General features: G+C 58.3%; 1 protein-coding gene across 2 annotated transcripts; it reads left to right on the forward strand.

Moving 5' to 3' along the window:
* Window positions 1-6,899: 6,899 nt before the first annotated feature.
* Window positions 6,900-11,961, forward strand: PTMA (prothymosin alpha). 2 transcript variants are annotated; one of them, XM_079924228.1, is made up of 5 exons: window positions 6,900-7,112; window positions 9,939-10,010; window positions 10,264-10,360; window positions 10,866-10,939; window positions 11,217-11,961. In XM_079924228.1, exons 1-5 carry the CDS (start codon window positions 7,068-7,070, stop codon window positions 11,262-11,264), a joined length of 336 nt encoding a protein of 111 aa, XP_079780354.1. In that variant the 5' UTR covers window positions 6,900-7,067; the 3' UTR covers window positions 11,265-11,961. The 2 variants fall into 2 exon arrangements, with proteins under 2 accessions (XP_079780354.1, XP_079780355.1); XM_079924229.1 differs by having other exon boundaries at window positions 10,267-10,360.
* Window positions 11,962-12,752: the final 791 nt, after the last annotated feature.

Consider the following 12,752-nt stretch of genomic DNA (forward strand, 5'->3'; position numbering starts at 1 on the left):
GGAGAAAGCTGCTAAGAGCCAGTAAACGGTACAGTTCCAGGCCTGGCCACGATGCAGCGTGTTGAGAACACACTGCAGCTGAGGAGGCCTGGGGAGCTCTCAGTTCAGGTGCGCGAGCTCTGGCTTTCCTCCCAGGCTTTAAATGCACGTGGGGCTTGCGCTTCCCTAGAAAAGGTGCTGCCAACTTTCTTTCCCCTCCCTGGGGAGGTTTGAGTTCTGGGGTAATGGTTCGTCCTGTTTTGAGATTTTCCTATAGAATTGTCCAAGTGAGAGCCTCACTTTTTTTTTTTTTTTGTGGTACGCAGGCCTCTCACTGTTGTGGCCTCTCCCGTTGCGGAGCACAGGCTCCGGACGCGCAGGCTCAGTGGCCATGGCTCACGGGCCCAGCCGCTCCGCGGCATGTGGGATCTTCCCGGACCGGGGCACGAACCCGTGTCCCCTGTATTGGCAGGCGGACTCTCAACCACTGCGCCACCAGGGAAGCCCGAGCCTCACTTTTTGTCCCCTGTGAAATTCTCAGAAAACCTCTTGGAGGAGAGAACATTTTTTTAAAGGAGACTGAAATCTCCTCCCACAGTTCTAGATACCCTTGCTCCCACCTGGACCTGGAAACCAACAGATTCCTATGCTCGCGACCATCACTGCACGTGGCATCTGCAAGCCCTCCTGGGAGGGTGCGGGAAGTCCTGGTCCCAGCGTCACCAGCTTGCTCTGTGGTCTTCCCTAAACCCCTCAGTCCTTCTGCTCTACCATGTGCAAACCAAACGCTCCCAGCGCCACCCTGGCTTCTCCACGGTAGAGAAGCAGAATCCAAGCGGGAAGCTGTTTTGGGATTGAGGGCTACAGGACCCTTCTTCCTGACGGTGCGTCATAGGTTTCTTGAGAAATGCCATACTTACCAGTGTGTGAATAAGGACCCGACCAGGGTAATCAGTGTGTCCGGTGGTGCATCCAGGAGTTTCCTAGTTGTAGCACTGAGAGTTCTGCCTCCCGGAGAGCTGGTTACCCTGTCTGTACCCCCCTTTGGTGTAAGACAGTGAGCAACTCCTGGCTGGCGATGGGTCCTCCATCCCTCATACCTTCTCCTCCCAAACAAGACTGGGGGGGCTCCTCCGCCAGGGGTGAAGGAAAGGTGGAAAAGACCCATTTGAGTTTTTTTTTTTTTAATTTTAATTTTTTTTTTCGGCTGCGTTGGGTCTTCGCTGCTGCACGCAGGCTTTCTCTAGTTGTGGCGAGTGGGGGCTACTTTTCGTTGTTGTGCGTGGGCTTCTCATTGCGGTGGTTTCTCATTGCGGAGCATGGGCTCAAGGCACGCAGGCTTCAGTAGTTGTGGCACGTGGGCTCGGTAGTTGTGACTCATGGGCTCTAGAGCGCAGGCTCAGTAGTTGTGGCGCACGGCCTTAGTTGCTCTGCGGCATGTGGGATCTTCCCGGACCAGGGCTCGAACCCGTGTCGCCTGCACAGGCAGGTGGATTCTTAACCACTGCGCCACCAGGGAAGCCCCCCATTTGAGTTTAACAGAGAAGAGGAAAGAGGAAGGTTCAAGATGTCAAAGAGCCTGCCTCTCCCAACTTCAAGCTTAACTGCACTGGGATTTCTGGCCTGGCCTAGAGCACCTAGACCCTCAGCTGGGGCCCGCTCTTGGCTCCTGTCTTGCTGGGTTTCCATGCAGGGCTGGGTGGCAGGAAGGGACAGGTGTGGAGACGCCTCGTAAAATGTCTCCTCGTGGTCACACTGAGTGTTGCCGCACAGGGTTGCCTCCTTGTACGTGTTTAACCTCTCTTCAGGCGCACTGCTGTCGCAGGCAATCCCAGGCAGGGCTACAGGGCGTGCGCCCACACACGTGCTCCCCCAGCTGGCACCTTCACCTGCCACCGTGATGCTGGGCCCACGCACTCACAAACGGTACCCAGAGCTTAAGCAAAACACCCACTCGAGCTATGCAGATAGGCCCACACACGCTCGATAGATGCAGGGAAGAGGGACTGGGAAATGGCACAGGCCAGCAGAAGATTCCCGGAGACACCATGGCATGAGTGTGCTCAGGGGGCGGCAGTGGCACTGTACAGAGCACGCACACCTCCCCCTGCGTCCTTAGCACGCCTCCAACCAGGACTCCAGTTTGCCATCAGTTTGGGAGCAGGCCCTGAACTTCAAGAGATGTTCCACCCTCTCCCTGCCAGGAAGGAGCCTTTGGGTGGCCAGACCTGTGTGGGTACCAGGGCCTTCTGGCCGAGCTCCCCAGGAGAACGGGCAGGCCCAGGCGTGCTGCACAAGAGAGCAGGCATGTGGGGGGTGCTCTTACACAATCCCATCTGGGCTCAGCAGGGCGGGAGAGTTGAAAGGCCCCTGGAAGCTCCCCAGGCCCTGATGCCTGGGCAAGGAAACCACAGCCTGAAAGTCCTGGGTTTCTAAAGGCGGGATTTTTTTGAGGCCTGTTCCATTCAGGGTGCCTCTCAGACTCTGTCATTCCTCTGAGGCCAGAGGGGCTGCCAACATGTTGGGCACCGAATCATAGGCTTCCAGAAACTCAGCTAGGCTGGTGCCCTCATTTCCCACTGAGTATGGGAAGAATTTTCTGAAGACATTGTTCCTTTGTCCAGAGTCCTGCCGAAACTGTGAAACCAGCCCACTTAGGTACAGATGGCAGCTGGAAGATGGAATCCTGAGAACACTGACAGTTTTCCTGGATGTGCCAGACCCTATTTTAAGCACTTTCTGAATATTAACTTGTTCAGTTCCCACCATGACTGTGGAAGGTAGGTACTATTTTTGTCACCTTCATTTTTTAGAGGTGAGGAGGTAACTCTCCCAAATTCACACAGCTAGCATGTGGCAGGGCTGGGATTTGAACCCAGGCAGCTTTAACAGCATTTATATTCTTTCTGGTCTCTTGGGAATCAAAATTGTGAGATGAACAATTAGGAATATGTTGGAAATGGCTTAGGAGCAAGAATTGCAAACATACGTGCCTACAGGGTCAGGCAAGCGAAATAAATGTGTGCCTCAGGCCGGCAGAGAGAGGCCTGTTGTCCAACTGAGAGTGTCCCTAATGCAAATTCCCTAAAAACAAAACTTGCCTGGAGGCCATTTGGGTCCCCTGGCTTAGAGCAGCTCTAACCTAAGCCCAGTGCACTTCAGGCTGTAAACAGACCAGGGACAGGAAATGTGGGCTACCAGGGCATACCAGTTTGTCTTTGGGTGGGGGGGAGTTTGAAAGGCTACAGAAGCAGCAAAGGGCAGAGATGCATCCAGTAAGTGAAAGTGATAGGGGATAGGAAGAACACCCCGTTCAGAAACAGCAAAGGAGGGGCGGGGTTGCGTGTCACTGGAGGAATGAGGCTCTTGATTAGCCTAAATAACTCCTTCACTTACGAGCTGTCAAATACCACACTTCTATGGCAAGATGGAGGTCCAAGTACACTTTTTTTTTTTGGCTGCGTTGGGTCTTCATTGCTGTGTGTGGGCTTTCTCTAGTTGCGAGCGGGGGGGGGGGGTGCTACTCTTCGTTGCGGTGCGCAGGATTCTCATAGCAGTGGCTTCTCTTGTTGCGGAGTACACTCGAGGCGCGCGGGCTTCAGTAGTTGTGGCACACGGACTCAGTAGTTACGGTTTGTGGGCCCACTGAGCGCAGGCTCAGTAGATGTGGCGCATGGGCTTAGTTGCTCCGCGGCATGTGGGATCTTCCAGGACCAGGGATCGAACCTGTGTCCCCTGCATTGGCAGGTGGATTCTTAACCACTGCGCCACCAGGGAAGTCCTCCAAGGCCACTTCTGATCCATCGCTCATCTAACAACGCAGATTCCTCCATTCTAGGCTTTTAGCCTCAACTTAGTCACTGATTCACTTGGTTACTCCAGGTCCCTTGGTCTGCTTTCCTTTTTTCTTTCTTTTTTTTTTTTTTCTGGCCAGTCGCCTGGCATGAGGCATCTTAGTTCTCTGACCAGGGATCGAACCCGTGCCCCCTGCAGTGGAAGTGCAGAGTCTTAACCACTAGACTGCCAGGGAAGTACCCTCTTGGTTGGCTTTCTTGACTTGTTAAAAGGAGAGTGATATAATATTAGAGGCTGAACCTATAAATTTGCCGATTTTCAACTGGTTTTGACCTAGAAAAAACATCAATTTCATATAATTCAACCCTATAATTGTCCTACCTACTTTGGAAGGTGTGGAGAATAAATGAAAATGCTTGAAGCATGAGCCAAAGGCTTACTGCCATGTACACACCAGGCAGTCAGTGCTCAGTGAAGGTAAATGCTGGTTCCAGAACCAGGTGGACATGAGCCTTCCTTACCCACTTCTAGCAAAGTTAGCTGCATAGGCACAGGGCCAGGCAAAGCAGTTTTTCGAGGGAAATTCACATTCATCCAGTTGGATCCACCCCCACCCCTGGCCCCCCATAATGGCCAGAACCCAGAAGAGTTACGTCCAGTCTTCAGCCGTGGACACAGAGAAGACTGCCCGATGCCACTATCCAGACAGGGAAGAAGGCTCAATCGCTTAAATGCGGCACAGAACAAGCTCTCAATGCATCTGGGTTTTGTGGACCAAACAATCCCCTCCAGGGTAACCAGAGTTTAATGGTTGCGCCGCAGGTAAAAGGCGCTCTTCTACCCCATTTATGATACCGCACAATCCCTCCACGTCTCGGATAATGTGACACAAAGGAAGGGTCGCGGCTGCAGCAGCCAAGGAGAACCTTCCTCCTCTGGGGCGAAGGGCGGCCTCAGGTCCGCGTCGCAATGAAGGCAACTGATGGCGGGCGGGAGTGGACCGAACAAAAGGTTTGGACTCGTGGTCCTCACCATTGCGAGTCCCTTGGATTGGCGCGCGCCCGCCCTGGGGAAAATCCCACCTCCAGCCATTGGGGCGCCCTGGGGCAGGGCGGGGACCCGGAGGGCGCCCCCTCCGCCGCTGCGTAAAAGGGACGGGATGGCGACCGCCAGGCAGCGGGAGGTGGCGCCGTGCCCCTGCCCTGACCAGCACCTGCCCCACGTTTCTCCCCGCCAAAGGACAGGGAGCCCGGGCTTCTCCCTCCCTAAAGGACAATTCGCTTGGGAAAGCCCCCACAGGCCAGCGGCCAGACTGGCAGATGTAAAGGGGATGCGGGCCTGAGGCGCGAGGGACAGGGGGAGTGGGAGGGGACCCAGATCCGGGTGTCCCTACGCGCCTGCTCGCGGCTGGGCAGCCGAGTCCGGGGCCTGGGGAGGCAGCCGGGAGAGTGCGGGGTGAGCTCAGTTTACGGGGTCTCGCGGTGGGAATGGGGCCACTTGGCCCCTGGGCTAAGAAAGCCAAGAAGGGCGACCCACTCAGCCTCTCCTCTCGCCCCCGACTTCAAGCACTGCAGGACTTGGCATCCGTCCCTCTTCCATAATCCCAGACTCCGGGTTTTCTCCATTCCCAAATCGGCGGCCCCAAGAGACAGACAGCGGAACCTGCCAATGGCAAGACGCAAAGCGTCAACTTTGTGTTCGCCCGCCACTCTCAGCCAGTGTGCACTCGCTTCTCCCGAGTCCCGCCTTCCGTGTCGGGCGCCCCCTTCTGGCAACACGGGGATGAACCCTATCTGTCGCCATCTTGTGTGTGGCACAGGTATTTTCCTGGACCGTCTTTCCACTTATTCTAATCTTTCCTCCCACACAGCTGGTTTCTTAGTTCGACAGCCAAATGCGACGGTGATAAGGAGAGTGTCGCCGACGGTTTTCAGATAGTCCGAGTGGGTTGGGTCGCCACGTCACGCCAGGCTTGCCGAGTCCAACGCCATCTTGAGTGTGGCGTCTTAATGGTTCCCTTCTTCGGGCTCCGCGTGTTCCCTAAATGGCGCCCCAAACTTCATGGAGCCCCCAAGGACTAAATCAACTGGTCTAAGGGACGATTATTTTCCCTCGAATAACCCCGCAAAGAATAAGTTCATGTGCCCTTGGCAGAGTCTTAAGCGGTGTGGGAGAGCGATAGACTCGAAGGCCGGGCCCTGGAAGGATCCCAGTAGCTGTCGCGACGGCAGTGACCGCTCGGGGCAGGCGCAAACCAGAAACCTAAAGTGCGGGGACCGTTGTGTGGTGCGACGCCCGCGGGCTGTCCTGTTCGAGGGCAGAGCCTACACAGGCTCTCGAGTCCCCTCGATGCACGAATCCCCGAGTGTGCGTGCTTGGCACGGAACCCACTCGTAGGCTGGCTTAGGCGGCAGACGCCGGGGCTGGGAGTGGACGACGGGGTCACCTCCCCAGACTCCGGGCGCCGGGAGCTGGGCAGAGGAGGTGGACTTGGTAGAAGACGGGGCGCCCCAAGTACGCGGGTCTTAGCCTCACGCCCTCATTGCTCGTCGTGGGGCTTCCGCCGACTTGCGCTGGGACAGCTCGTGGTGGGATGTGCCAAGGCGCGGGGGGTGGGCATACGGGCAATGTGCAGGGCACCGCCCGGGGCGAGCACAGCCCAGCACCCGGCCTTCCCCTCCCCCTCGCTGGCAGCCGTCGTGTGGGCCGGCAGCCTCCTCCTCTTTCCTCCCCCACTTCTTCCGAGCAAGCGCGGGGAGGGGTGAGGACCGGGGGCTGGGCGCGCAGCTTTGCCGCGCTTTGGCTTTCTGCGTCAGCAGCCCCAAGCAAAACAGCGGCGGGAGCGCGTGCCCCGAGCGCGAGCGCGCGCCCCTCCCCCACGGCGTTGGTGCCGACGAGACCCAGCAAACTCGGGCCTTGAATGACAGTACGGTCGGCGACTGCGCAGCGCGGGACGCACGAGGGCACTGCCGCTTTAAGCACGCTTGCCCATTGTTCGGAATCGAGCCAATGAGTGAGCGCCCGCTCCCTGCTGCAAGCCAATAGCATTCGGGCAAGGGAGGCCGAGCGCCGCCCACTAATCTATATTAAAGGTTCTGGCGCCGCGTGAGTTCTCCACTGGCTGCTCTGAAAAGCCATCTTTGCATTGTTCCTGTGTCCGGCTCCGCGCTCGCCGCAGCCACCTCCGCCGCGCGCCTCCTCCGCCGCCGCGGGCTCCGGCAGCTTTATCGCCAGAGTCGTCGAATTCCCGCTTTCTTTTCAATCCGTGCATCGGATCACCGGCGTGCCCCATCATGTCAGACGCGGCCGTGGACACCAGCTCCGAAATCACCACCAAGGTGAGGTTAGACGCCGCCCGCCCCTTTGGGGTTCGCGCGCCGCCACCACCGGAGCGGTGTTTGGCGCGCGGCACCTGGGTACCCCGAGCCCGCTGTTGCTCCCTTCTGCGGGGAGCCCGCCTGCCCCCAGCCTAGGCCCCCAGGCAGCCCACTCTTTGTGCTTGCGGGGGAGGGGGCGGGAAGCACCGCGGGCAAACGTGATGCCCGTCGGGGAGTGGGCCGGGGCCCCTCAGGGACCCGGAGGGGCTGGCGCGGAGGCTGAGAGGCTCGAGGGGAGGCTGCTCCACGGCTCTCGAAACTTGTTTGGGACTCGTCTGAGTGGCGGCGGGAGGATAGGGGCCGGGCTGGGGGTCGTCGGCCCGCGGGGCGCACGGAAATAACTTTGAAACTCCGGCGCGTTTGGAATCGGAAGTGCTGGGGGGGGCGCGTGTGCGGGCGCAGACCGGCTGCGGGAAGTGGCGGCTCCGCGGCGAGCGCCCGCCGGTGGCGCTGCTCTTTGTTCGGCGCCGGACCGCCGCGTTTCGCGCCTTGTAGTGGGTCCGAGGAGGCTTATCTGGACTAAGCTCTGATAAGGCGGAGTGGGGCGGCGGGCCGGCGGGCCGCGACGTCGGTTGTCTCCGCGGAGGTGTGAAGGTCTTCTCCGCCCTGGGTGCCCTCGGGGAGGTGGGGGTGGGCGTCCGGGGTTGGGGACAGTGTGCCGGGAGCAGCCGCCCAGCTTCAATAATTCTCCAGCAATACCGGGCTTGACTGAGGAGGAGGCGAGCCCACGCGCCGGAGGGGAGGAAACGGAAAGTGAAGGAGCGGCGCGCCGGGGCGATGATGGGCGCCCCCCGCGGCTGCCCAGGGGCACCGTATTTGCGGCTGCTCCGGAGGCTACGCGGGCGAACAAAAGCTGCGGCCGCGACTGGCTTGTTGCGGAGTCGAACCGGGCACCAGAGGCTGTTGGGGCCCGGTGCTGCGGGTTCACTGCCCTCGGTTTTGAGGCCCTGCGCGTTTGGCGCAGCTCCGCTCCTGCGCGCCGCATCGGTCCCGCTGCCTGCCCCGGGGAGTGTCTCCGCCCTCGGCGGGACCACGGTACTTTCAGGAGGGATCGCTTTTTTATCCTTCGGCCCTTGTCCGCGCCACTGTCGTGCCCCTGCAGGGACGGGCGCGAGTCACCTTGGCGTCTCCTTAACCCCTGTACCCCTGGCGTCACCTCTGGTTCTTTCCCAGGAGCGACTCCCCCGAAGGAGCGGAGATTGGGACCCGGATCTCCGCAGGGGCTCCCTCCGGCCCTCACTGGGCCCAGCCGGGGAACTAGTTCGGAGGGGAGGGTCAGCCCTACCCAACGCGGGCTTTCGTTTTCCTCTAAGGTGATTTCCCCTTAAGAGCAATATAGCCCTGTGGAGTGCGTCTCCGACGGCCTCGGGCTGTGGGACTGAAAAGGCCCCGCGGACTTCGGGGCAGCCTCCCGCGGGACTTTGCCCGCCAAATGCAGAGACTTAGATACCGCGCATCTAGGTCTGCGCGGGGAGGCGGCGGGGGCGTCCAGAGGCCGGGAAAGACAGGAGACCAACTGGTGCGCGCTCGGCGGTGCCAGTGCCGCCCGCGGGCGCCGGGTCTCCGGGGTCAGGGGCGCACTCGGCGGCTCTGGGCCACGTGCTCCGCGCGCGCGGTGCGTGCAGAGGCCCGCGCGCAAAGCCCGCCGGGCGGGGGTGCGCGCCTGCGCGCCGCGACCTCCCCGCCCCCACAGCTCCCTGGGGCTCCGGCCACCAGGGGGCGGGAGCGGGCGGCGCCGGGGTCCGCTGTGGACTGCACGGGGAGAAGCTGGAGGACGGGGCCGGCAGGTGCCCGGGGGCTGTTCGCAGGACGGCGGCTGAGCGCCTTCCGCTCGCGCGCCGTTCGACGTCTGTGATGGCGGCGGGGTCTGCCGCACTGAAAAAGTTAAGGGGTTTCGGAGTGTCCGCGGCGGCGCTGCCCTTTGGAACCCGGGCCGTGGCCGCCTTGCGAGGCGCGGTCCGACGGACACAGAGCTGACCCGCGGACGGGCGAGAGAGGCAGGGACGGAAATAGGGTGCTGCGGGCGGCGCGCCTCTGAGTGCCCAAAGGCCCCTCTCGGGCCCAGGAGGAGAGCGTCCCCTGAGACCGCGCCCATTTCCAGGCATCGGTCTGCCACCTCCTGGGACAGCTGTTGGGTATGGAGGGATTGGTGGGATTCCGGTTCCTTCAGATAAAAAAAAAAAACCCGTGCGCTTGCCAGGTCCTGCGCTGCCGAGGGCTTGGAGCTCGAGCTCGGCTGCGGGGCTTCTGGCTGGTGAGGCTGCTGCCCCGGTTTTGCCGGTTAGCTCCCTCCCATCCCCTTCCCAGGCTAGTCCACCCACGGGAGTCCTCCCGCAGTGTCAGGGCCCTCCCCCCCATTGCCTTATTTATTTACGGCACATACCTGGTGTCTTCCAAGAAGGATTTGTGAGAGGCGGAGTTCCCTCTGGTTGGAAACAAGTACGTGATGAGTGTGAGTGAAGTGTTCCCAGGCTCGTTCGCCCGGCCAGACAGGTTTCGGGCTGTGGTGCCACATGGCTCTTTTCCTAAGGAGCATGAGTAAAGCCGCAGGGGGAACAGCCGTGGTGGGCTCCTTTTTTTAAAGTGTGTTTGTTTTTAAGGGTTGAGAAGTAGGACGAAATCCTGACCATAGACACTCGGTATCCTGTGCTCCGTCCACCTGTAACATTCAGTTTTTAGCTTTGGCCATCCAGATCAGCACCGCATCCTTCGTACTTGAAGACCTGGGCTCCTTTGGCAGCTCTGGGTTGCCCAAAAGACTGACTGGCTTCCTTTTCCGTTTTGAAGGACTTAAAAGAGAAGAAGGAAGTTGTGGAGGAGGCGGAGAATGGGAGAGAGGCACCTGCTAACGGAAATGCTGTGAGTGTCTACCTTGGACATGACCCCGTAGCAGCTCCTGGCTAAGATTCCTTACTTAGACTTTGGGCTTAATCCGGGGGCGGGGGGGGGGGCTGAGGCCTTGGACAGCTACGTGTCAGGATCTCTCGGTGGAGCTTCAGGGGGCGTGTCTTAGGTGGTCTGGTCAGTAGAAGCATTGGGCAGGGTCTGGAAGAAGGGATGGGGCAGAGTGATGTTCTGTCCTCATCTGTAAGCTGGTCTGTTTTCTGTCGAGGAGAACGAGGAAAATGGGGAGCAGGAGGCCGACAATGAGGTAGATGAAGAAGAGGAGGAAGGTGGGGAGGAAGAGGAGGAGGAGGAGGAAGGTGATGGTGAGTAGCTTTGTCTCTTTTTGGGGGGGTACCTTTTTCTGTCCTCTAGCAAGTGGGGAGGGATTGGGGGCTCCCCGCAGGGGGGCAGATCGAATGGACCACCTACGACGGGGCTTGCAGCCGCAGAGCTGGCATCTTTTTCCTTGCTTTAGGTTAGTGGTGTGGAGCTGTGCCCCAAACACCATGTCACACTCCCACTGGAGAGTGCCGTCCACACACTGATCGGTTGGTCGGCTTCTCTGGCTTTTGCTTGCGCCTTCATTTCTCTGGAGACAAGATATCTGCGATGGGCAGTGTGGGTACCCTGACGGCCCAGTTTGTCAGGCAGCAGAGACGGATCAGGGGCACTCCATCCTGCCAAGACTGTTACTGGGAGCTTGCCCAAGGAGCTGTAGTTTTGCTGTCCCCTCCCCGTTTCTGGCTGCCACTGCGTGGGAGAACACCAAGACCCTCCCTGGTTGGCTAAGGAAGGCAGAGTGCTTTACCTGGGCTTTATTCTCTCCAGGTGAGGAAGAGGATGGAGATGAAGATGAGGAGGCTGAGGCCGCTACAGGCAAACGGGCAGCTGAAGATGACGAGGTGGGTCTGGTCTGGCATGACGCGTTGAGAGGGTTGGGATCTGAGGCACTAAAACTGGAGGGGCTGATGGGACTTGAGTAGCTGTAGTTGGTGTGGTGGGTGGTCCCGAGTGGTTCCCTTCTCATCTTGAGCAGGAACAGGAAGGAACATGGGCCCAGCCTCCCGGAGGCCTCTGGGGCTGCTTGTGCCTGTCTTGGCTCTGCCAGCAGGAGCTGAGGCAGTTGGTGGGTGGGCCCGGTGGGTTGAAAAGGGACCTTGACCATCTTTCCCTTCCCAGGATGACGATGTTGACACCAAGAAGCAGAAGACCGATGAGGATGACTAGACAGCAAAAAAGGAAAAGTTAAACTTAAAAGGCCACCGTGACCTATTCACCCTCCACTTCCCGTCTCAGAATCTAAACGTGGTCACCTTCGAGTAGAGAGTCCCGCCTGCCCGCCCGCCCACTGCGGGCAGTGCCACCGCAGATGACACGCGCTCTCCACCACCCAACCAAAACCACAACGCGAATTTGCAACAGGGGAGGGAAAAAGAACCAAAACTTCCAAGGCCCTGCTTTTTTTCTTAAAGTACTTTAAAAAGGAAAATTTGTTTGTATTTTTTATTTACATTTTATATTTTTGTACATATTGTTAGGGGGTCAGCCATTTTTAATGATCTCGGATGACCAAACCAGCCTTCGGAGCGTTCTCTGTCCTACTTCTGACTTTACTTGTGGTGTGACCATGTTCATTATAATCTCAAAGGAGAAAAAAAACCTTGTAAAAAAAGCAAAAACAACAACAAAAAAACAATCTTATTCCGAGCATTCCAGTAACTTTTTTTGTGTATGTACTTAGCTGTACTATAAGTAGTTGGTTTGTATGAGATGGTTAAAAAGGCCAAAGATAAAAGGTTTCTTTTTTTTCCTTTTTTTGTCTATGAAGTTGCTGTTTATTTTTTTTGGCCTGTTTGATGTATGTGTGAAACAATGTTGTCCAACAATAAACCGGAATTTTATTTTGCTGAGTTGTTCTAACAAAGCTGTCTCAAGCCTGGTTTTTCTGTTTTGGTTTCTTCTGGTTTCTGTTTTTCTTCTTTTGGTTTCGGGGGCAAGGAGAAGAGGGGAGGATCTTGAGCTCTGGCCCAGCTGTCCTTCCTGGGGACAGTGGATTTGAAGACACCAGTCGGGGGGGCGGGGAGATGTGCCCCTTGGGCAGCAGGGTCTGGTGGGTGGCCATGCTAGTCTAAGACTGAGCTGCAGTTGGCTGGTGGGATGTGGTGGGACCGCTGGGGCTTTGGGCTGGAAGGGGAGCCACTTACCAGGTTAGTCCCCTCCTACTGATTTGTACTGGGAGCCTCTTCTCAGGACCCTGTCATTGGGTGCTGCCACGTTAACCCGGTTGCCCTGGCAGGAGGTGTATACATCTCCAGGCACTCTGGGGGAACGGGCTATGAGTGGGGCTGCCCTCTGTGGAACCAGGGGGTGGGGTGGGGTGTGTGTGAGCCCAGGGCCAAAGATCCCAGAGATGCCACCTCCCAGTGTGGGCAGCTGGTAGCTGGTCCTTCACCTCAAAGGCCTTACTGGATTTTCCTGGCCACAGAATGGCTCCCCCTGGTGGTGACATGTGGTACCTTCTGGTCCCTTAGGATATAGTTCCAGGGCAATAATGCAGCCTTGCCCTCGTTTTCCAAACTCTGGCCTCCAGGAGAAACAAATACCTTGGTGTCTGGTGGGGTGGGGCGGCAGGGGGCAGCACCCTACCTCTTAAACACAGGGGTGGTAGGTGAGCTGTTTTGATAGGTAAGCAGTGAGTCAGAGCAAACGAAGTGT

Source organism: Stenella coeruleoalba (assembly GCF_951394435.1).
Source record: "Stenella coeruleoalba genome assembly, chromosome: 6".
Lineage (NCBI taxonomy): Eukaryota > Metazoa > Chordata > Mammalia > Artiodactyla > Delphinidae > Stenella > Stenella coeruleoalba.

Bases quoted from the DNA above. Each gene is read 5' to 3' on its own strand.
- PTMA (XM_079924228.1), top strand. From the start codon at position 7,068: ATGTCAGACGCGGCCGTGGACACCAGCTCCGAAATCACCACCAAG. The intron at 10,011-10,263 runs GTGAGTGTCTAC...TTTTCTGTCGAG, and splicing joins CACCTGCTAACGGAAATGCT to GAGAACGAGGAAAATGGGGA. The intron at 10,361-10,865 runs GTGAGTAGCTTT...TATTCTCTCCAG, and splicing joins GGAGGAGGAGGAAGGTGATG to GTGAGGAAGAGGATGGAGAT.